At 48.8% G+C, this 24509-nt stretch overlaps 1 protein-coding gene across 5 annotated transcripts in view; it reads right to left on the minus strand.

Annotated features, from left to right (window-relative positions):
- LOC138281115 (uncharacterized) overlaps positions 1-24509 on the minus strand; it is a 415049-nt gene that overhangs the window by 257527 nt on the left and 133013 nt on the right. For all 5 annotated transcript variants that reach the window (XM_069219553.1, XM_069219552.1, XM_069219551.1 and 2 more), the window contains exons 9-10: positions 22588-22633; positions 17224-17245 (exon numbers count right to left, since the gene is read on the minus strand). In XM_069219553.1, the coding sequence (XP_069075654.1) occupies positions 17224-17245; positions 22588-22633 (68 nt within the window). The remainder of the gene's footprint in view (positions 1-17223; positions 17246-22587; positions 22634-24509) is intronic.

A 24509-nucleotide genomic window follows, 5' to 3' on the forward strand; every position in this document is an offset into this window, starting at 1 on the left:
CATTGATAAATTAGGTGCTGCCAAATTTCTAAGTACCTTTGACTTGACAGCAGGGTACTGGCAAATAAAAATGGCACCTGGAGCAAAAGAAAAGACAGCATTCTCCACACCTGATGGGCATTATCAGTTTACTGTTATGCCCTTTGGTTTAAAGAATGCCCCTGCCACCTTCCAAAGGTTGGTGAATCAAGTCCTTGCTGGCTTGGAGTCCTTTAGCACAGCTTATCTTGATGATATTGCTGTCTTTAGCTCCACCTGGCAGGATCACCTGGTCCACCTGAGGAAGGTTTTGAAGGCTCTGCAATCTGCAGGCCTCTCTATCAAGGCATCCAAATGCCAGATAGGGCAGGGAACGGTGGTTTACTTGGGACACCTTGTAGGTGGAGGCCAAGTTCAGCCACTCCAACCCAAGATCCAGACTATTCTGGACTGGGTAGCTCCAAAAACCCAGACTCAAGTCAGGGCATTCCTTGGCTTGACTGGGTATTACAGGAGGTTTGTGAAGGGATATGGATCCATTGTGACAGCCCTCACTGAACTCACCTCCAAGAAAATGCCCAAGAAAGTAAACTGGACTGTGGACTGCCAACAGGCCTTTGACACCCTGAAACAGGCAATGTGCTCAGCACCAGTTCTCAAAGCTCCAGATTATTCTAAGCAGTTCATTGTGCAGACTGATGCCTCTGAACATGGGATAGGGGCAGTTTTGTCCCAAACAAATGATGATGGCCTTGACCAGCCTGTTGCTTTCATTAGCAGGAGGTTACTCCCCAGGGAGCAGCGTTGGAGTGCCATTGAGAGGGAGGCCTTTGCTGTGGTTTGGTCCCTGAAGAAGCTGAGACCATACCTCTTTGGGACTCACTTCCTAGTTCAAACTGACCACAGACCTCTCAAATGGCTGATGCAAATGAAAGGTGAAAATCCTAAACTGTTGAGGTGGTCCATCTCCCTACAGGGAATGGACTTTATAGTGGAACACAGACCTGGGACTGCCCATGCCAATGCAGATGGCCTTTCCAGGTTCTTCCACTTAGAAAATGAAGACTCTCTTGGGAAAGGTTAGTCTCATCCTCTTTCGTTTGGGGGGGGGGGTTGTGTAAGGAAATGCCTCCTTGGCATGGTTGCCCCCTGACTTTTTGCCTTTGCTGATGCTATGTTTACAATTGAAAGTGTGCTGAGGCCTGCTAACCAGGCCCCAGCACCAGTGTTCTTTCCCTAACCTGTACTTTTGTATCCACAATTGGCAGACCCTGGCATCCAGATAAGTCCCTTGTAACTGGTACTTCTAGTACCAAGGGCCCTGATGCCAAGGAAGGTCTCTAAGGGCTGCAGCATGTCTTATGCCACCCTGGAGACCTCTCACTCAGCACAGAGACACTGCTTGCCAGCTTGTGTGTGCTAGTGAGGACAAAACGAGTAAGTCGACATGGCACTCCCCTCAGGGTGCCATGCCAGCCTCTCACTGCCTATGCAGTATAGGTAAGACACCCCTCTAGCAGGCCTTACAGCCCTAAGGCAGGGTGCACTATACCATAGGTGAGGGTACCAGTGCATGAGCATGGTACCCCTACAGTGTCTAAACAAAACCTTAGACATTGTAAGTACAGGGTAGCCATAAGAGTATATGGTCTGGGGGTCTGTCAAACACGAACTCCACAGCACCATAATGGCTACACTGAAAACTGGGAAGTTTGGTATCAAACTTCTCAGCACAATAAATGCACACTGATGCCAGTGTACATTTTATTGTAAAATACACCACAGAGGGCACCTTAGAGGTGCCCCCTGAAACTTAACCGACTATCTGTGTAGGCTGACTAGTTTTAGCAGCCTGCCACAAACCGAGACATGTTGCTGGCCCCATGGGGAGAGTGCCTTTGTCACTCTGAGGCCAGTAACAAAGCCTGCACTGGGTGGAGATGCTAACACCTCTCCCAGGCAGGAATTGTCACACCTGGCGGTGAGCCTCAAAGGCTCACCTCCTTTGTGCCAACCCAGCAGGACACTCCAGCTAGTGGAGTTGCCCGCCCCCTCCGGCCAGGCCCCACTTTTGGCGGCAAGGCCGGAGAAAATAATGAGAATAACAAGGAGGAGTCCCTGGCCAGTCAGGACAGCCCCTAAGGTGTCCTGAGCTGAGGTGACTCTAACTTTTAGAAATCCTCCATCTTGCAGATGGAGGATTCCCCCAATAGGGTTAGGATTGTGACCCCCCTCCCCTTGGGAGGAGGCACAACGAGGGTGTACCCACCCTCAGGGCTAGTAGCCATTGGCTACTAACCCCCCAGACCTAAACACGCCCTTAAATTTAGTATTTAAGGGCTACCCTGAACCCTAGAAAATTAGATTCCTGCAACTACAAGAAGAAGGACTGCCCAGCTGAAAACCCCTGCAGCGGAAGACCAGAAGACGACAACTGCCTTGGCTCCAGAAACTCACCGGCCTGTCTCCTGCCTTCCAAAGATCCTGCTCCAGCGACGCCTTCCAAAGGGACCAGCGACCTCGACATCCTCTGAGGACTGCCCCTGCTTCGAAAAGACAAGAAACTCCCGAGGACAGCGGACCTGCTCCAAGAAAAGCTGCAACTTTGTTTCCAGCAACTTTAAAGAACCCTGCAAGCCCCCCGCAAGAAGCGTGAGACTTGCAACACTGCACCCGGCGACCCCGACTCGGCTGGTGGCGATCCAACACCTCAGGAGGGACCCCAGGACTACTCTGATACTGTGAGTACCAAAACCTGTCCCCCCTGAGCCCCCACAGCGCCGCCTGCAGAGGGAATCCCGAGGCTTCCCCTGACCGCGACTCCTTGAACCTAAAGTCCCGACGCCTGGGAGAGACCCTGCACCCGCAGCCCCCAGGACCTGAAGGACCGAACTTTCACTGGAGGAGTGACCCCCAGGAGTCCCTCTCCCTCGCCCAAGTGGAGGTTTCCCCGAGGAATCCCCCCCTTGCCTGCCTGCAGCGCTGAAGAGATCCCGAGATCTCTCATAGACTAACATTGAAAACCCGACGCTTGTTTCTACACTGCACCCGGCCGCCCCCGCGCTGCTGAGGGTGAAATTTCTGTGTGGACTTGTGTCCCCCCCGGTGCCCTACAAAACCCCCCCTGGTCTGCCCTCCGAAGACGCGGGTACTTACCTGCAAGCAGACCGGAACCGGGGCACCCCCTTCTCTCCATTCTAGCCTATGTGTTTTGGGCACCACTTTGAACTCTGCACCTGACCGGCCCTGAGCTGCTGGTGTGGTGACTTTGGGGTTGCTCTGAACCCCCAACGGTGGGCTACCTTGGACCAAGAACTGAACCCTGTAAGTGTCTTACTTACCTGGTAAAACTAACAAAAACTTACCTCCCCCAGGAACTGTGAAAATTGCACTAAGTGTCCACTTTTAAAACAGCTATTTGTCAATAACTTTAACAGTATACATGCAATTTTGATGATTTGAAGTTCCTAAAGTACTTACCTGCAATACCTTTCGAATGAGATATTACATGTAGAATTTGAACCTGTGGTTCTTAAAATAAACTAAGAAAAGATATTTTTCTATATAAAAACCTATTGGCTGGATTTGTCTCTGAGTGTGTGTACCTCATTTATTGTCTATGTGTATGTACAACAAATGCTTAACACTACTCCTTGGATAAGCCTACTGCTCGACCACACTACCACAAAATAGAGCATTAGTATTATCTATTTTTACCACTATTTTACCTCTAAGGGGAACCCTTGGACTCTGTGCATGCTATTCCTCACTTTGAAATAGCACATACAGAGCCAACTTCCTACAATCCACAATTGGCAGACCCTGGCATCCAGATAAGTCCCTTGTAACTGGTACTTCTAGTACCAAGGGCCCTGATGCCAAGGAAGGTCTCTAAGGGCTGCAGCATGTCTTATGCCACCCTGGAGACCTCTCACTCAGCACAGACACACTGCTTGCCAGCTTGTGTGTGCTAGTGAGGACAAAACGAGTAAGTCGACATGGCACTCCCCTCAGGGTGCCATGCCAGCCTCTCACTGCCTATGCAGTATAGGTAAGACACCCCTCTAGCAGGCCTTACAGCCCTAAGGCAGGGTGCCTTAGAGGTGCCCCCTGAAACTTAACCGACTATCTGTGTAGGCTGACTAGTTTTAGCAGCCTGCCACAAACCAAGACATGTTGCTGGCCCCATGGGGAGAGTGCCTTTGTCACTCTGAGGCCAGTAACAAAGCCTGCACTGGGTGGAGATGCTAACACCTCCCCCAGGCAGGAATTGTCACACCTGGCGGTGAGCCTCAAAGGCTCACCTCCTTTGTGCCAACCCAGCAGGACACTCCAGCTAGTGGAGTTGCCCGCCCCCTCCGGCCAGGCCCCACTTTTGGCGGCAAGGCCGGAGAAAATAATGAGAAAAACAAGGAGGAGTCCCTGGCCAGTCAGGACAGCCCCTAAGGTGTCCTGAGCTGAAGTGACTCTAACTTTTAGAAATCCTCCATCTTGCAGATGGAGGATTCCCCCAATAGGGTTAGGATTGTGACCCCCTCCCCTTGGGAGGAGGCACAAAGAGGGTGTACCCACCCTCAGGGCTAGTAGCCATTGGCTACTAACCCCCCAGACCTAAACACGCCCTTAAATTTAGTATTTAAGGGCTACCCTGAACCCTAGAAAATTAGATTCCTGCAACTACAAGAAGAAGGACTGCCCAGCTGAAAACCCCTGCAGCGGAAGACCAGAAGACGACAACTGCCTTGGCCCCAGAAACTCACCGGCCTGTCTCCTGCCTTCCAAAGATCCTGCTCCAGCGACGCCTTCCAAAGGGACCAGCGACCTCGACATCCTCTGAGGACTGCCCCTGCTTCGAAAAGACAAGAAACTCCCGAGGACAGCGGACCTGCTCCAAGAAAAACTGCAACTTTGTTTCCAGCAGCTTTAAAGAACCCTGCAAGCTCCCCGCAAGAGGCGTGAGACTTGCAAAACTGCACCCGGCGACCCCGACTCGGCTGGTGGCGATCCAACACCTCAGGAGGGACCCCAGGACTACTCTAAGACTGTGAGTACAAAAACCTGTCCCCCCTGAGCCCCCACAGCGCCGCCTGCAGAGGGAATCCCGAGGCTTCCCCTGACCGCGACTCTTTGAATCCTAAGTCCCGACACCTGGGAGAGACCCTGCACCCGCAGCCCCCAGGACCTGAAGGACCGGACTTTCACTGGAGGAGTGACCCCCAGGAGTCCCTTTCCCTTGATCAAGTGGAGGTTTCCCCGAGGAACCCCCCCCTTGCCTGCCTGCAGCGCTGAAGAGATCCCGAGATCTCTCATAGACTAACATTGCGAACCCGACGCTTGTTTCTACACTGCACCCGGCCGCCCCCGCGCCGCTGAGGGTGAAATTTCTGTGTGGGCTTGTGTCCCCCCCGGTGCCCTACAAAACCCCCCTGGTCTGCCCTCCGAAGACGCGGGTACTTACCTGCAAGCAGACCGGAACCGGGGCACCCCCTTCTCTCCATTCTAGCCTATGTGTTTTGGGCACCACTTTGAACTCTGCACCTGACCGGCCCTGAGCTGCTGGTGTGGTGACTTTGGGGTTGCTCTGAACCCCCAACGGTGGGCCACCTTGGACCAAGAACTGAGCCCTGTAAGTGTCTTACTTACCTGGTAAAACTAACCAAAACTTACCTCCCCTAGGAACTGTGAAAATTGCACTAAGTGTCCACTTTTAAAACAGCTATTTGTCAATAACTTGAAAAGTATACATGCAATTTTGATGATTTGAAGTTCCTAAAGTACTTACCTGCAATACCTTTCGAATGAGATATTACATGTAGAATTTGAACCTGTGGTTCTTAAAATAAACTAAGAAAAGATATTTTTCTATATAAAAACCTATTGGCTGGATTTGTCTCTGAGTATGTGTACCTCATTTATTGTCTATGTGTATGTACAACAAATGCTTAACACTACTCCTTGGATAAGCCTACTGCTCGACCACACTACCACAAAATAGAGCATTAGTATTATCTATTTTTACCACTATTTTACCTCTAAGGGGAACCCTTGGACTCTGTGCATGCTATTCCTTACTTTGAAATAGCACATACAGAGCCAACTTCCTACACCTGGTAAAACTAACCAAAACTTACCTCCCCTAGGAACTGTGAAAATTGCACTAAGTGTCCACTTTTAAAACAGCTATTTGTCAATAACTTGAAAAGTATACATGCAATTTTGATGATTTGAAGTTCCTAAAGTACTTACCTGCAATACCTTTCGAATGAGATATTACATGTAGAATTTGAACCTGTGGTTCTTAAAATAAACTAAGAAAAGATATTTTTCTATATAAAAACCTATTGGCTGGATTTGTCTCTGAGTGTGTGTACCTCATTTATTGTCTATGTGTATGTACAACAAATGCTTAACACTACTCCTTGGATAAGCCTACTGCTCGACCACACTACCACAAAATAGAGCATTAGTATTATCTCTTTTTGCCACTATCTTACCTCTAAGGGGAACCCTTGGACTCTGTGCATGCTATTCCTTACTTTGAAATAGCACATACAGAGCCAACTTCCTACACAACCCCTCTGAGGATGACAACCCAGAGGGTGATGTTAGTGACATGGAGGAGAATTCCCACCTTCCAGTCCTAACTAGGGAACCCAGGGACCCTCAATCCCTGATTCCAACTGTCATAGTCAGAGATGCTGCTTCCCTCACAGGAGGGGCCAGCACCTCTGAAGTCACTAAGGATAGCCTCAGTGAAGAGGACCTCCTGCTAGCCAGGATGGCCAAAAGATTGGCTTTGGAAAGACAGATCCTAGCCATAGAAAGGGAAAGACAAGAGATGGGCCTAGGTCCCATCAATGGTGGCAGCAACATAAATAGGGTCAGAGATTCTCCTGACATGTTGAAAATCCCTAAAGGGATTATAACTAAACATGAAGATGGTGATGACATCACCAAATGGTTCACAGCTTTTGAGAGGGCTTGTGTAACTAGAAAAGTAAGCAGATCTCACTGGGGTGCTCTCCTTTGGGAAATGTTCACTGGAAAGTGTAGGGATAGACTCCTCACACTCTCTGGAAAAGATGCAGAATCCTATGACCTCATGAAGGCTACCCTGATTGAGGGCTTTGGATTCTCCACTGAGGAGTACAGGATTAGGTTCAGGGGGGCTCAAAAATCCTCAAGCCAGACCTGGGTTGATTTTATTGACTACTCAGTGAAAATACTGGATGGTTGGGTAACTGGAAATGAAGTGCATGACTATGTTGGGCTTTATAATTTGTTTATGAAAGAACACATTTTAAGTAACTGCTTCAATGAAAAGTTGCATCAGTATCTGGTAGACCTAGGTCCAATTTCTCCCCAAGAATTGGGAAAGAAGGCAGACCACTGGGTCAAGACTAGGGTAACCAAAACTTCCACTGGGGGTGACCAAAAGAAAGGGGTTACAAAGCCTCCCCAGGAGAAAGTGGGTGACACTAGAAACAAAGAAAAAGAGTCCTCTGTAGGCCCCCAAAAACCAGACCAAGTGGGTGGGCCCCGAGACACAACCCAAAACAAAGGTGGGTACCAGGGTAAGAACTGGGATGCCACTAAGGCATGGTGCCAGAACTGTAGACAGACAGGGCACCACACCAAGGACACTTCTTGTCCCAAAAACAAACCCCCTAGCAAAACCCCAGGGGTGACCAGTGTAGCCATTGGGGATGACTCCTCAGATGAGGAGGTCTTCATAGCCTTCAACTGGAAAAAGGGCCCAACAGGTGAGTTGGAGATTCCAGAGGGAAGTAGACACTTCCACCACCTACTGGTGAATGGAATCCCAGCCACTGCCCTGAGAGACACTTGTGCCAGTCACACTATTTGGCATGTCAGGCTGGTGTTCTCAAACTAGTACATCCCAGGTGAGACTGCCAGAGTAAGAGTTAGCCCAGACAGGGTCACTGATAGGCCTGTGGCTTTTGTGCCCATAGAAGTGGGTGGGACCTTTAGCTGGAGAAGGGTGGTAGTCAGTACAGACCTCCCCCTTGATTGTCTCCTTGGAAATGACTACCCAGAGGTAAGTCAGAGCACAAGAGAGGAACTGGTCCAGAGCCAGTCCTCTCCCAAGGACTCTGGAGGTGCTACCCCTGCAGTAACTGCAAGTAGGCCCCAGAAGAAAAAGAAAGGAAAACAGAGTAGGAAAGGTGGACAACCTTTAGCCAAAGTTCCAGCAAGCCAGGGAGATTCTGCTCCAGTAGGGGAGAACTCCAAAAATGGCACTGTTAAAGTCCAACCTGACCCACAAGAAGTCCTGGCTAGTCAGGAAACTGTTAAGCCTGAGTGGGTGGCTCCTCAGCTAACAGAAGAAAGAGTGGAAGAAGGGTGTTTACTACAAGATGTGGTAACCCCCCACTCTAATACAGCAGACAGGCACCCTGAACCCAAAGAAGCCTGTAACTTAGCCCCTTCCCTTGTAGGTGAAGAGCTAAAGGTGTGGTTATGGGCACTGACAGCTGTCAGTGGCCTCTGCTGGGTGTTAGCCTTTATGGCTGCACTATCCTTGGCATGGTGGTCTGACCCCATACCAAATAGCAAGTTAGGCCCCCTGATCCTGTTGGTCATGGTGGGGTTACTCCAGCTCTGGGTAACCTCTTTGGGTAAGCTAGGGGTGACCCTGGCTAAGATAAGATTAGTAGAGGTGGATACTTCTAACCCCAAAATAGAGAGAATGGGTGAAGACATTAAAAGCACAGACAAGAGGCAGTTCATATTAGGTCCTATCACTGTGGAAGTGGTTCAGTTCCCCAGAGGGAATGACCTTAACAGGAGGATGTAAGGCAGGGTAGGCCCTGCAACAAACCAGCCCATTTCCTCTACTCTTCCTCCTCTGACAGACTAGGAAGACTCTCCCAGCTTTGGCTGAGTCTCCTGGCCTGTGGGTTGGGGGGGGGGGGGGGGGGGGGGGGGGGGGGAGAGGGGGGTTGTGTAAAGAAATGGCTCCCTGTTGCAGTTACCCCCCACTTTTTGCCTGATACTGATGCTGACTTGACTGAGAAGTGTGCTGGTACACTGCTAACCAGGCCCCAGCACCAGTGTTCTTTCACCTAAAATGTACCATTATCTCCACAATTGGCACAACCCTGGCACCCAGGTAAGTCCCTTGTAACTGGTACCCCTGGTACCAAGGGCCCTGATGCTAGGGAAGGTCTCTAAGGGCTGCAGCATGTCTTATCCCACCCTAGGGACCCCTCACTCAGCACAGACACACTGCTTGCCAGCTTGTGTGTGCTGGTGGGGAGAAAATGACTAAGTCGACATGGCACCCCTCAGGGTACCATGCCAACCTCACACTGGCTGTGGCATAGGTAAGTCACCCCTCTAGCAGGCCTTACAGCCCTAAGGCAGGGTGCACTATACCACAGGTGAGGGCATAGGTGCATAAGCACTATGCCCCTACAGTGTCTAAGCAAAACCTTGGACATTGTAAGTGCAGGGTAGCCATAAGAGTATATGGTCTGGGAGTCTGTCAAAAACGAACTCCACAGCTCCATAATGGCTACACTGAATACTGGGAAGTTTGGTATCAAACTTCTCAGAATAATAAACCCACACTGATGCCAGTGTTGGATTTATTAAAAAATGCACACAGAGGGCATCTTAGAGATGCCCCCTGTATTTTACCCAATTGTTCAGTGCAGGACTGACTGGTCTGTGCCAGCCTGCTGCTGAGAGACGAGTTTCTGACCCCATGCGGTGAGAGCCTTTGTGCTCTCTGAGGACAGAAACAAAGCCTGCTCTGGGTGGAGGTGCTTCACACCTCCCCCCTGCAAGAACTGTAACACCTAACAGTGATCTTCAAAAGCTCAAGCTTCGTGTTACAATGCCCCAGGGCACTCCAGCTAGTGGAGATGCCCGCCCCCCTGGACACAGCCCCCACTTTTGGTGGCAAGTCCAGGAGAGATAATGAGAAAAACAAGGAGTCGTCACTGGCCAGTCAGGACAGCCCCTAAGGTGTCCTGAGCTGAGGTGACTGACTTTTAGAAATCCTCCATCTTGCAGATGGAGGATTCCCCCAATAGGAATAGGGATGTGCCCCCCTCCCCTCAGGGAGGAGGCACAAAGAGGGTGTAGCCACCCAAAAGGACAGTAGCCATTGGCTACTGCCCTCCCAGACCTAAACACACCCCTAAATTCAGTATTTAGGGGCTCCCCAGAACCTAGGAAACTAGATTCCTGCAACCTAAGAAGAAGAGGACTGCTGAGCTGAAAAACCCTGCAGAGAAGACGGAGACACCAACTGCTTTGGCCCCAGCTCTACCGGCCTGTCTTCCCCCTTCGGAAGAAAACTGCTCCAGCGACGCTTTCACCAGGACCAGCGACCTCTGAATCCTCAGAGGACTGCCCTGCTCTAAAAGGACCAAGAAACTCCCGAGAACAGCGGCCCTGTTCACCCAAGACTGCAACTTTGTTTCCAAAGGAGCAACTTAAAGGCAACAGTGTTTCCTGCCAGAAGCGTAAGACTTGCAACCCTGCACCCAGCGACCCAGACTTGACTGGTGGAGAAACAACACTTCAGGGAGGACCCGCCGGCGACTCCGAGACTGAGTAACCAAAGTTGTCCCCCTTGAGCCCCCACAGCGACGCCTGCAGAGCGAATCCCGAGGCTCCCCCTGACCGCGACTGCCTGACTCTCAGATCCCGACACCTGGAAAAGACCCTGCACCCGCAGCCCCCAAGACCTGAAGGATCGGAACTCCAGTGCAGGAGTGACCCCCAGGAGGCCCTCTCCCTTGCCCAGGTGGTGGCTACCTCGAGGAGCCCCCCCCCCCTTGCCTGCATCGCTGAAGAGACCCCTTGGTCTCCCATTGATTCCAATTGAAAACCCGACGTGTGTTTGCTCACTGCACCCGGCCGCCCCCGTGCTGCTGAGGGTGTACTTTCTGTGCTAACTTGTGTCCCCCCCGGTGCCCTACAAAACTCACCTGGTCTGCCCTCCGAAGACGCGGGTACTTACCTGCTGGCAGACTGGAACCGGTCTCCATTGAAGCCTATGTGTTTTGGGCACCACTTTGGACTCTGCACCTGACCGGCCCTGAGCTGCTGGTGTGGTAACTTTGGGGTTGCTCTGAACCCCCAACGGTGGGCTACCTTGGACCCAAACTTGAACCCCGTAGGTGGTTTACTTACCTGCAAGAACTAACAATTACTTACCTCCCCTAGGAACTGTGAAAATTGCACTGTGTCTAGTTTTAAAATAGCTATATGTGTTTTTTTTTAAAAGTATATATGCTATTGTGATTATTCAAAGTTCCTAAAGTACTTACCTGCAATACCTTTCATGCAAAGTATTACATGTAGAATTTGAACCTGTGGTTCTTAAAATAAACTAAGAAAATATATTTTTCTATACAAAAACCTATTGGCCTGGAATTGTCTCTGAGTGTGTTTCTCATTTATTGCCTGTGTGTATGTACAACAAATGCTTAACACTACTCCTATGATAAGCCTACTGCTCGACCACACTACCACAAAATAGAGCATTAGTATTATCTCTTTTTGCCACTATCTTACCTCCAAGGGGAATCCTTGGACTCTGTGCACACTATTCCTTACTTTGAAATAGTGCATACAGAGCCAACTACAACAAGCATTTGCAATGCAATATCTCTCAGATTTACTTGAGTTGGAGCTATCTGCATTGTAAATGCATGACTGGACTCGTTTTGCCACACTAACTGGTCAACCCTGCTGCATATTTTGGTCCTTTCTACCACATCATTCCAGTGGCCCTGTGTAAGGAAATGCCTCCTTGGCATGGTTGCCCCCTGACTTTTTGCCTTTGCTGATGCTATGTTTACAATTGAAAGTGTGCTGAGGCCTGCTAACCAGGCCCCAGCACCAGTGTTCTTTCCCTAACCTGTACTTTTGTATCCACAATTGGCAGACCCTGGCATCCAGATAAGTCCCTTGTAACTGGTACTTCTAGTACCAAGGGCCCTGATGCCAAGGAAGGTCTCTAAGGGCTGCAGCATGTCTTATGCCACCCTGGAGACCTCTCACTCAGCACAGACACACTGCTTACCAGCTTGTGTGTGCTAGTGAGAACAAAACGAGTAAGTCGACATGGCACTCCCCTCAGGGTGCCATGCCAGCCTCTCACTGCCTATGCAGTATAGGTAAGACACCCCTCTAGCAGGCCTTACAGCCCTAAGGCAGGGTGCACTATACCATAGGTGAGGGTACCAGTGCATGAGCATGGTACCCCTACAGTGTCTAAACAAAACCTTAGACATTGTAAGTGCAGGGTAGCCATAAGAGTATATGGTCTGGGAGTCTGTCAAACACGAACTCCACAGCACCATAATGGCTACACTGAAAACTGGGAAGTTTGGTATCAAACTTCTCAGCACAATAAATGCACACTGATGCCAGTGTACATTTTATTGTAAAATACACCACAGAGGGCACCTTAGAGGTGCCCCCTGAAACCTATCCGACTATCTGTGTAGGCTGACTGGTTCCAGCAGCCTGCCACACTAGAGACATGTTGCTGGCCCCATGGGGAGAGTGCCTTTGTCACTCTGAGGCCAGTAACAAAGCCTGCACTGGGTGGAGATGCTAACACCTCCCCCAGGCAGGAGCTGTAACACCTGGCGGTGAGCCTCAAAGGCTCACCCCTTTGTCACAGCCCAGCAGGGCACTCCAGCTTAGTGGAGTTGCCCGCCCCCTCCGGCCACAGCCCCCACTTTTGGCGGCAAGGCTGGAGGGAACAAAGAAAGCAACAAGGAGGAGCCACTGGCCAGTCAAGACAGCCCCTAAGGTGTCCTGAGCTGAAGTGACTCTAACTTTTAGAAATCCTCCATCTTGCAGATGGAGGATTCCCCCAATAGGGTTAGGATTGTGACCCCCTCCCCTTGGGAGGAGGCACAAAGAGGGTGTACCCACCCTCAGGGCTAGTAGCCATTGGCTACTAACCCCCCAGACCTAAACACGCCCTTAAATTTAGTATTTAAGGGCTACCCTGAACCCTAGAAAATTAGATTCCTGCAACTACAAGAAGACGGACTGCCTAGCTGAAAAACCCCTGCAGAGGAAGACCAGAAGACGACAACTGCCTTGGCTCCAGAAACTCACCGGCCTGTCTCCTGCCTTCCAAAGATCCTGCTCCAGCGACGCCTTCCAAAGGGACCAGCGACCTCGACATCCTCTGAGGACTGCCCCTGCTTCGAAAAGACAAGAAACTCCCGAGGACAGCGGACCTGCTCCAAGAAAAGCTGCAACTTTGTTTCCAGCAGCTTTAAAGAACCCTGCAAGCTCCCCGCAAGAAGCGTGAGACTTGCAACACTGCACCCGGCGACCCCGACTCGGCTGGTGGCGATCCAACACCTCAGGAGGGACCCCAGGACTACTCTAAGACTGTGAGTACAAAAACCTGTCCCCCCTGAGCCCCCACAGCGCCGCCTGCAGAGGGAATCCCGAGGCTTCCCCTGACCGCGACTCTTTGAATCCCAAGTCCGACACCTGGGAGAGACCCTGCACCCGCAGCCCCCAGGACCTGAAGGACCGGACTTTCACTGGAGGAGTGACCCCCAGGAGTCCCTCTCCCTTGACCAAGTGGAGGTTTCCCCGAGGAACCCCCCCCTTGCCTGCCTGCAGCGCTGAAGAGATCCCGAGATCTCTCATAGACTAACATTGCGAACCCGACGCCTGTTCCTACACTGCACCCGGCCGCCCCCCGCGCTGCTGAGGGTGAAATCTCTGTGTGGGCTTGTGTCCCCCCCCGGTGCCCTACAAAACCCCCCTGGTCTGCCCTCCGAAGACGCGGGTACTTACCTGCAAGCAGACCGGAACCGGGGCACCCCCTTCTCTCCATTCTAGCCTATGTGTTTTGGGCACCACTTTGAACTCTGCACCTGACCGGCCCTGAGCTGCTGGTGTGGTGACTTTGGGGTTGCTCTGAACCCCCAACGGTGGGCTACCTTGGACCAAGAACTGAACCCTGTAAGTGTCTTACTTACCTGGTAAAGCTAACAAATACTTACCTCCCCTAGGAACTGTGAAAATTGCACTAAGTGTCCACTTTTAAAACAGCTATTTGTGAATAACTTGAAAAGTATACATGCAATTTTTATGATTTAAAGTTCCTAAAGTACTTACCTGCAATACCTTTCAAATGAGCTATTACATGTAGAATTTGAACCTGTGGTTCTTAAAATAAACTAAGAAAAGATATTTTTCTATATAAAAACCTATTGGCTGGATTTGTCTCTGAGTGTGTGTACCTCATTTATTGTCTATGTGTATGTACAACAAATGCTTAACACTACTCCTTGGATAAGCCTACTGCTCGACCACACTACCACAAAATAGAGCACTAGTATTATCTATTTTTACCACTATTTTACCTCTAAGGGGAACCCTTGGACTCTGTGCATGCTATTCCTTACTTTGAAATAGCACATACAGAGCCAACTTCCTACACCCTGTGTAAAGAAATGGCTCCCTGTTGCAGTTACCCCCCACTTTTTGCCTGATACTGATGCTGACTTGACTGAGAAGTGTGCTGGGACCCTGCTAACCAGGCCCCAGCACCAGTGTTCTTTCCACTTCTGCAGTGAAAGTCCGGTCCTTCAGGTCCTGGGGGCTGCGGGTGCAGGGTCTTTTCCAGGCGTCGGGACTTAGGTTTCAGAGAGTCGCGGTCAGGGGAAGCCTCGGGATTCCCTCTGCAGGCGGCGCTGTGGGGGCTCAGGGGGGACAGGTTTTGGTACTCACAGTCGTAGAGTAGTCCAGGGGTCCTCCCTGAGGTGTTGGTTCTCCACCAGCCGAGTCGGGGTTGCCGGGTGCAGTGTTGCAAGTCTCACGCTTCTTGCGGGGAGATTGCAGGGTTCTTTAAAGCTGCTCCTTTGGATAAAGTTGCAGTCTTTTTGGAGCAGGTCCGCTGTCCTCGGGAGTTTCTTGTCGTCGAAGCAGGGTCAGTCCTCAGAGGATTCAGAGGTCGCTGGTCCCTTTGGAAGGCGTCGCTGGAGCAGAGTTCTTTGGAAGGCAGGAGACAGGCCGGTGAGTTTCTGGAGCCAAGGCAGTTGTTGTCTTCTGGTCTTCCTCTGCAGGGGTTTTCAGCTAGGCAGTCCTTCTTCTTGTTGTTGCAGGAATCTAAATCTTTAGGTTCAGGGAAGCCCTTAAATACTAAATTTAAGGGCGTGTTTAGGTCTGGGGGGTTAGTAGCCAATGGCTACTAGCCCTGAGGGTTGGGTACACCCTCTTTGTGCCTCCTCCCAAGGGGAGGGGGTCACATTCCTAACCCTATTGGGGGAATCCTCCTTCTTCAAGATGGAGGATTTCTAAAAGTCAGAGGCACCTCAGCTCAGGACACCTTAGGGGCTGTCCTGACTGGCCAGTGGTGACTCCTTGTTTTTCTCATTATCTCTCCTGGACTTGCCGCCAAAAGTGGGGGCTGGGTCCAGGAGGCGGGCCATCTCCACTAGCTGGAGTGCCCTGGGGCATTGTAACACGAAGCTTGAGCCTTTGAAGCTCACTGCTAGGTGTTACAGTTCCTGCAGGGGGGAGGTGTGAAGCACCTCCACCCAGAGCAGGCTTTGTTTCTGTCCTCAGAGAGCACAAAGGCTCTCACCGCATGAGGTCAGACACTCGTCTCTCAGCAGCAGGCTGGCACAGACCAGTCAGTCCTGCACTGAACAATTGGGTAAAATACAGGGGGTATCTCTAAGATGCCCTCTGTGTGCATTTTTTAATAAATCCAACACTGGCATCAGTGTGGGTTTATTATTCTGAGAAGTTTGATACCAAACTTCCCAGTTTTCAGTGTAGCCATTATGGAGCTGTGGAGTTCGTTTTTGACAGACTCCCAGCCCATATGTTCTTATGGCTACCCTGCACTTACAATGTCTAAGGTTTTGCTTAGACACTGTAGGGGCATAGTGCTCATGCACATATGCCCTCACCTGTGGTATAGTGCACCCTGCCTTAGGGCTGTAAGGCCTGTTAGAGGGGTGACTTACCTATGCCACAGGCAGTGTGAGGTTGGCATGACACCCTGAGGGGAGTGACATGTCGACTCAATCATTTTCTCCCCACCAGCACACACAAGCTGGCAAGCAGTGTGTCTGTGCTGAGTGAGGGGTCCCTAGGGTGGCATAAGACATGCTGCAGCCCTTAGAGACCTTCCCTGGCATCAGGGCCCTTGGTACCAGGGGTACCAGTTACAAGGGACTTATCTGGGTGCCAGGGTTGTGCCAATTGTGGAGACAATGGTACATTTTTAGGTGAAAGAACACTGGTGCTGGGGCCTGGTTAGCAGGGTCCCAGCACACTTCTCAGTCAAGTCAGCATCAGTATCAGGCAAAAAGTGGGGGGTAACTGCAACAGGGAGCCATTTCTTTACACCAATGAAGACATTTTTAAGAAATCGTTTACTGAAAAAGGTGTCTTCATTACCTCCTTCAGCTGCTGGTGCACACCGACATACATTTTACATCAAAGAAAACGCATGACTAAACTCTACAAAGATGTCCCACACACACTGATGAAGTTATCACAAGTTGAAAGTAGAATCAATACGTGTATCTTAATCAGATACCGACTTTTGTAGAATTTTGAGAGTGATTATTAGGGGTTTTGCTTCTCATCACTTTTTCACACCCATCTGTCTTTCGTTACTGCATGTGTAAGGAGGAGTCAAAGTTCACGCGAGATCAAACCGGTTGGGGGGGAGGGGGGGGGCGGCGTGCGGAACAGTACTCAAAGGAAGATGCAAGCAGTTAATTCCTTCATTCAGGATGACTACCACCATCTTGTGCTGCCATGCAAGCAGTGTCTCAAATGTAAATCTATATTCATCCTCACAGAGAAGTATAACATGATACAAAGCACCCACATTTGTCCACCCAGGGATGCAAATTATGTGAAAGGACCACTACGGGGGAGAGCCAGTGGACAGTTTTTCACAGCAGGGCTGCAGTCAAAATAGCTTCCTGATTAGACGCTTTGCTTATGATGCCGTCATTTGCATGCAAGCAAAAACAATCTGATATTTTTGAGATTTTCATTTAGTGTATGCCGCATAGATATTGCAAAGCAGCGGAAAAGGAGAAAGATCAGTAACAAAGAGTAAAGAAAACTTATGGGCCAGTTAAAACGGCTCATTGTGCATCCTGACACAAATACATATGTTGGGCAGCAGCAGTTTACGTGGGAACTGCACCGCAGTCTGAAAAGAGACACCTTTAACAAGAATAGATCACTTACATCCGAAACTGGGTTATCCGACCTGCAATAGAAAAATCATGTATTACATAATGGCAGATAGTAAAAAATATGCAAATGGAACAAAATGGGTAAAGTGGATGACAATGGTGAACCTAAAGAAATAAATTCAGGGACCATAAGCGGGACACTTAAGATCAAAGGATCAACGGACCATATTTTCAGCTCAGGGCAAATTGCAGACATCAAGTAGTGTAACAGCAGATTTTTAGAAATTCAGAATATATTCAGTGCTCTGCTTACATGTGCATCTGATTCTAATAATGGGCTTAAAAACCCATGAGTATATTATGTTAGTTATATTTGGAAATATACAACTATTAGATTGAAAAACAACATCAGTACATTAAAACAAGCTAATGCTAATTTTAAAATAAATTACTACTCAACAAGCTTATAGGTAATATTTTATAAAATGCCACATGTTCACCAGAAATGCTAACGTAGACAACAACCTATAATATACACAGTTGAATTCACCAAACTGAAATTGACGTGTAGTAAATATACAAGTTGAGTTCAGATGTAAACACTGTGGCGGCTGTTTTTTTTTTTTTTTTATTTTTACAAATAGCAGTACATGAAACGTAGAGAGGGAAAGGAAATTATAGACCAAGCCCTGGCGAAGCCAACAGGTTATGCCTACGAGAGATCTAGTAACTTTTTCAATGTTTTTCAGATATGCTGCACAGCGTTGTGGGCTGCTGAGCAACATGGCTGAAAGTAAACAAAAAAAATGTTCTTTATTTTCTGTCATGAAGCATAGCAGACCATGCTGTTATGCAACATATCTATTAAACATTGAGAAAAACAATATCTTGCCCGTGAGAGCTATTGGCTTGGCCAATGTTTTTTTAGCCAAGCTGTAGAGCAGCGTAGTTAAAAAAAAAAAAAAAAAAAGTGCTATGGCGTGTGAAGCTTAAACAATGCACTGGGGGAAAGTTGTTATTGAACTTTTTTTTTTTTTTGCATCCTACTTTACCTATTAATTTGCATAAATTATGTGATTTCTTTTAAAACGTTGTTTGTAGAATGGGAAACATATGGTGAATGATACGACGCACTTGTCTACTCACTATTGAGATGTTTTACCCCACAGTCAATCCTTTCAAAAGGATTAAAGTAATTGCTTGTTTATAATTAAACCGTAATATGCAATGAACGTGTTTTTTGAGTGAAAGCATAAGACTTAACTCTAGGAAGCTGGCCAGGTGTGTGGTGGGTACCTACCAGGTCCAGGTATCCCCTATTAGTGAAATGCAGGCAGTGTCTAGAAGCCAGGCTCTCTAGCGGTAGCTGTGGATGAGCAGCCAAGGATCATCTAGGAGGCATGCAAAGCTCATGCAAAACCAATTTAGTCACACAGCACTTACACATTTTTGGTCACACAATACCACAAAGTACTAGAAGGGCAACCCTCCAATAAGAGGTAAGTAATACACTGATTATATACACTAGTAAATAGCAATAGGCATAGAAAAGGTTAGAAAACTGTGCAAATGCAGTTAGACAATAGTGACCTTAGGGGGGAGCCCTAACTATATACTAAAAAAAAACAAAAAAAAAAAAAAAAAAAAAAATGGAATGCGAATACAGGACTTTCCACCTAGGTAAGTGGGATGTGTAGAGGGGAGCTGGGAGTACTAGAAAACCATAGAGGTAAGTAACCGTACCCCCCCCAGCGACTGGGAAAGCAGGAGTAAATCACTGGAATTTACCCAAACCACCCAAAAGTAAGGAAAAGAAGACACAGATAAGACTGCAAGAAACCAGCTGGGGGATTCATGCAGAGGAAGACCTGCAGAGAGAGGGCACCAAGTCCAAGAGTCACAGTGGAGTCCAGGAGGAGTAGGAGCTACTACCAACCCAGCAGTACTTGCAGGAGTTGGTAGACGTGATGAAGATCATGTCAGCAATGCAGCCCTGGAGCCGGATTAGAGTTCCTGAGGGATGCAGAAGATGTCCCACACTAAAATGAAGATCGCAGACTGGCGCTGGTGCAAGCTTTCCCCCAACAAGCCTTGGCAAAGGTAAACTCGCGGTTAGTGGAAAAGTGGTGCTGCTGGGAACCAGCAAGGCCTGGGACGACTCAACCCAGGAGGGGGACTCAGAGGGGACCCTCAGTGACAGAGAGCCCACAGGAGCCGAGGCAGCACCCACAGAATGGGGACACAGTAGTCGCAGAAGAAGCCCACGCAGCACTACAGAAAGAGATCCTACGCCGCAGGGGAACCACAAGAGGGCTGTGCGTCATAGGAAGGGGTGCTGAAGACTGGAGCTACACATCGCCTGAAGATTCATTGGAGGAGATGCAAACAAGCCTTGGTAGCTGCAAGACACACACCTGCATTGGAAGGCAAGGGCTTACCTGCACCAAACATGGAAAGCTGGCAGAAAGGCCCAAGAGGACTACTCAGGACCACCACCTGTGACAAATGGATCCAAGAAGCTCAAAATGAGGGGAGATCCACGCAGCAGCTTGTTGTTGCAGCAGGTGCATGAGGATGCAGGAGAATTACTCCTTCGTTCCAAAGGAGATTCCTCCTTTCTTCTAGTGCAGACTGAAGCCACGCCGCCCTCAGTGGATGCACAGCCAGTGGGAAATGTTGCAGTTGCTGGCAGGAGCCCTGCAAACAATGCTGCAGAAGAGTTTCTTCTTGGAGGCAGATTGTCGAGTCCTAGAGGGTCCAGTCGCAGTTCTGAAGGCCGGAAGTCGAAGTGAAGGTTGCAGAGGAATCCTGCTGGAATTTTGCAAGCCGAAATCTGAGGACCCACCCAGGAGAGAGACCCTAAATAGCCCTGAAAGGGGAATTGGTCACCTAGCCAGGTAAGCCCCTATCAGGAGGGGGCTCAGATGTCACCTGCCTGGCCTCTCAGATGCTTCCAGAGTTCCCTGCCAACCTTGGAAACAAGATGGCAGAACTCAGGATCCCTCTGGAAGAGCTCAGAGCACAAGCTCTGGGGTGGTGACGGACAGGGGAGTGGTCACTCTTTCCATTGACCAGTTTCGCACCAGAGCAGGGAATGGGGGTCCCTGAACCCGTGTGGACTGGCTTATGCACAGAGGACACCAAATAGGCATATTTCAAAGCATACCAGTGGCCTGAGGAGGCTACCCCTCACAAGCCAGTCACATCTGTTTCTAAAAGGGAGAGGGAGTTCCCTCCCTCTCCCAGAGGAAATCCTTTTTTCTACGTTCCTGAGCTTGATCAGATCAAGCAGCAGGAGGGTAGAAACCTGTCTGAGGGGTGGCTGGAGTTTGGGCTGCCCAGAAAACCATGGAAGACTGGTGGTAGCAATGCAGGAGGTCCTCTAAGGAGCCCCCAGAGTGCATGGAATCATTCTTCCAATACCAGCAACAGTATTGGGGTATGATTCAGACATGTTTGATACCAAACATGCCTAGGTTCGGAGTTACCATTATGTAGCTGGACATAGGTAGTGACCTATGTCCAGTACACGCATAAAATGGCATCCCCGCACTCACAAAGTCCAAGAAAATGGAGCCGAGTTTGTGGGGACACCTCTGCCAGGGCAGGGGTGCCCTCACACACAGGTACTTGCACTCTGCCCTCTGGGCTAGGAGGGTCTGCCACAGGTGTGACTTAGTGACCTGGTGCAGTGACCACCTGTAGTGAAAAAGCGTGCAATGCACATTTTTTACTGACACTACAGTGAGCATGTGAAACTATGAACTTGTACTTTGCGAACATTTGACTGCCCTTTTGAACAATCTACCCTGCTCCCACATCTCATCTCGACTGTGTGTACGATAATATCACGATCAGTAAAGACCTTTGCCAATCATGCCCAGAGATGGGATAATCCCTTCGTATGTGTGATATAGCATGCCAGTGCTTAGGTAGAAACCATTTTAAGATGTTAAAACTCACAAATGAAGCAATACATTTTTTTCCGTATAGCACGTTCAATATAAGATGTTTAAAGAGCTTATTATATCCGGGTGAGTAGACAGAGAACAGAATTCCCTAGCGATTAGAATACCTCAGGTGGCGGCGAGCAGCTGTAATGTAAACAGCCAGAGAGCCCCTTGGCTAATGAAGATGCCGGATTTAAATAGCATTCTTGTGGTAAATGCCATAGTTCTGCTCGGTAAAGGTAAACAACCGCCGGTAAAACAGCAGAGAGTGGGTCCCTGGTCCCAGCAGCAGAACAGGCTTACCACAAGCCACCCTTTGTCCTTTTGCATAGGGGGGGGGGGGGGGGGGGGGGGGGGGCGGGAGAGGAAGGGTCGACAAACAAATATGCTTCTTTGACAGAGGGTGGGGAAGTGGTGATTCTAGTTTCACTATTTTCAATTTTTAAAGAAACTGTTTGAAACAATCTGCCAGCACGGTCTACAACCAGTTATGTGCTACATATAAGTGTGGCATGATTAAGTGTATCTACGATTTTACCTTCTGAAAGTATTTTTAAGTAGAAAGCCATTAGAAGAGATTAAAACTTAAAAATGCATGCCATGTTGAAACACATCCAAGCCACCACAGTGATAACACAGAAGTAGCCCCGATTTCAGTGACCCTAGTTCACAAGTGTGAAATTGTGCAGAAATCTACTTTGTGATTAAAAGAAACCCCGAAAACCAACCTCGGTCTGTACCATGCGAGCATCAGTGCACAAACGTGCCCCAAAGCCCATGTTTTCTTTCAATCAATCACGTGTAGAACTTGCAGGAGATGTATTCAACTAGTGGCGGTTATATTATTGCACAATTCAGCAAGGGAAGACCATTAACGCTTCTGCATATGGAGGCAGGAACAAGCAGCAACGGGTGAAAGGGGGCGTGTGGCAGCAACAGGTAACAAGGGGCGAAATAGGGTATGTGGAATGAGCCAAGCAAGAATGAGAGGGGTGGCAGCAAAAAATTGACAAACAAGGACTGGACAACAAAGGGGGCAGCAAGACAACAGAAGGCAAGAAGGTGGCAGGGCAAACAATGCTGTTAGGAGAAACAAAATGCAAAGTAGATGGACAAGACCGAAGCTGTACTTGGTATACGCTCCAGAGCATAGACCAATACACAACGGAAAGTGAAACTGGGAGGTGCCTGTGTGGCACTGAGCAATGCGAGGCAAGAAAATGAGACGGACGTTGCAGGCCACAAATGGTAAGTAAGGGTCGGGTGTAAGCCCCTTTTAAATCATTTTTTATATCTACAAGAGATTTCTCGAGCACAGTGCAAGCACTGTGCCGACAGAACCTAAACATTAATGACAAACACAAAAGAATGGCAGAAATCGTATTTGAACCTCCTTCACAACAGGAACTTGTAGAAGTCTCTGCTACTAAAACGTGATTTTATTCAATGTGCTAATGTTTACTCACGTGCTTCTTTGAATTGGGATTTCATCTGGCTTGATCTCCAACAAAGCTAAGGAAAACAGCAAAACATTAATTCAAACATTTTTAGACATAAGGCATGGCTATTTGTTTTGTTGACCACATATATAGGGCATCTTACCTGGATTCAATAAGCCTGGACCTATGCCACATTTCAAGCTAACCATTTACTATCTAAAATACTTCCACTAAATGTTTTTGTATGCATAATCCTTAAGTATTTATGTGAAAATTGGATGGTCTGGGGTCTTTACTAAGAAAAAAAAAGTTCTGCTAAACTACTGTGAACTTTTAGGTACCATTTCTTTAAAGCATCATTTGTAAAAATGTGTTGATGCATACTAAGATGTTGTAGGAAATTGGCTCTGTATGCACTATTTCAAAGTAAGGAATAGTATGCACAGAGTCCAAGGGTTCCCCTTAGAGGTAAGATAGTGGCAAAAAGAGATAATACTAATGCTCTATTTTGTGGTAGTGTGGTCGAGCAGTAGGCTTATCAAAGGAGTAGTGTTTTTTTTTTTCAAATATATTTTTATTAACTGTTTGCTGTTTTACATATGTAGGTCTATTTACAGTAACATTTTGCCCTTATTATACATTTCTACTAATTGAGCCGCATATTTGTTCTGCTTTGCTTGCAATGTGTTTCACAATTACCTGTTCATTTCAGTAATATTATAATATTTATACATCATTGTTTCCAGCTCTTAATCAATCCGTTTTTATGGTGTCAGTTCTTTCAGTGCCCCTTGTTACTTTTTATATTTGTGACCTAATAACAGACTTAACTCCTCTACAAACTGTAAATAAACTTATTGGCTTATGTGGGTGGATCTGCTTAATTTCCAAAAGGGAGGGCTGTCAGGGTGTTTCATGTTATATATGAGTGGCCTATATTCCGTTCCCCTCCCTCCTCTATTTTTTTTAAAGTTATTGTGTCTTGTCCCCCCGCACTCTCCCTCCCCACGTCTAGGCTGGCGGGGCGTCTGGTGTTCCTCCCATCATGGTTTCAGGAACCTTTCCCTACCAGCATATCTGTTGGCCTTTTCAGATAGTTCATCCCACCCCCTCAGGTGCGATCGGTCTCTTCGTTAGGTCATCCCAGTTTGTCACTAGGTTTTCCCACTCCGAAGCGATGGGGGTCTGGCGAACTCCCCTGGCCTCCTCGGCCTTAAGGACCTGCAGCTCAGCTCTGGACCATCTTGTGACATCGCCTCTCCACTCTGTCAGAGAGGGGGGGCGCGGGAGACTTCCATCCCTTCGTAATCAGTCTTTTATAGAGGGCTAGGGACAGGTCAAGAAAACGACCCCCAACCCTGCTCCATTTGACGCCGGCTCGAAGGCCCAATAGACACATGGCGGGGGTTGGCCGGAGCTCCGTCCCGAACAGCTCCGTGAGGGTTGCCATCATCGCGTTCCAACCCCTCTGGAGTGTTGTGCATCCCCACATCATATGATCAAAGTCGGGCTCTCCGTCCCCACATCTGGGGCATGTCCTGGGCACCCCCCCATATATGCGGTGCAGCCGTTGAGGAGTAAGGTATGTTCTGAGTAGGTAGTTGTATTGGATATATCTCAGCCTCGTGTTGCGTGAGATCATCCTAGGATAAGCTAGTGCCCTGGTCCACTCTGACTCTGATAGATCCCGCCCAATTGTCTTCACCCATTTTTCTCTTAGGGATTGCAGGGGGTCCACAGCTGCCTCTATTTGGGCCCGGTATATTTTTGCAATCAAGTGAGGTTCCTCTCCTGCTGTCAACAAGAGGTGCAACACCCCGTGAATAGTGGGTTCCGCGTTGATCGTGACCCAATGATCCTTCAGGGTGTGCACCAGCCTCCTGAAGAGTAAAAATTGTCCTTGCGGCACTCCCCCCCCCCCCCCGCTACATCAGCGAAGCTCCTTAGCA

This window comes from Pleurodeles waltl, chromosome 2_2, assembly GCF_031143425.1.
Source record: "Pleurodeles waltl isolate 20211129_DDA chromosome 2_2, aPleWal1.hap1.20221129, whole genome shotgun sequence".
NCBI lineage: Eukaryota > Metazoa > Chordata > Amphibia > Caudata > Salamandridae > Pleurodeles > Pleurodeles waltl.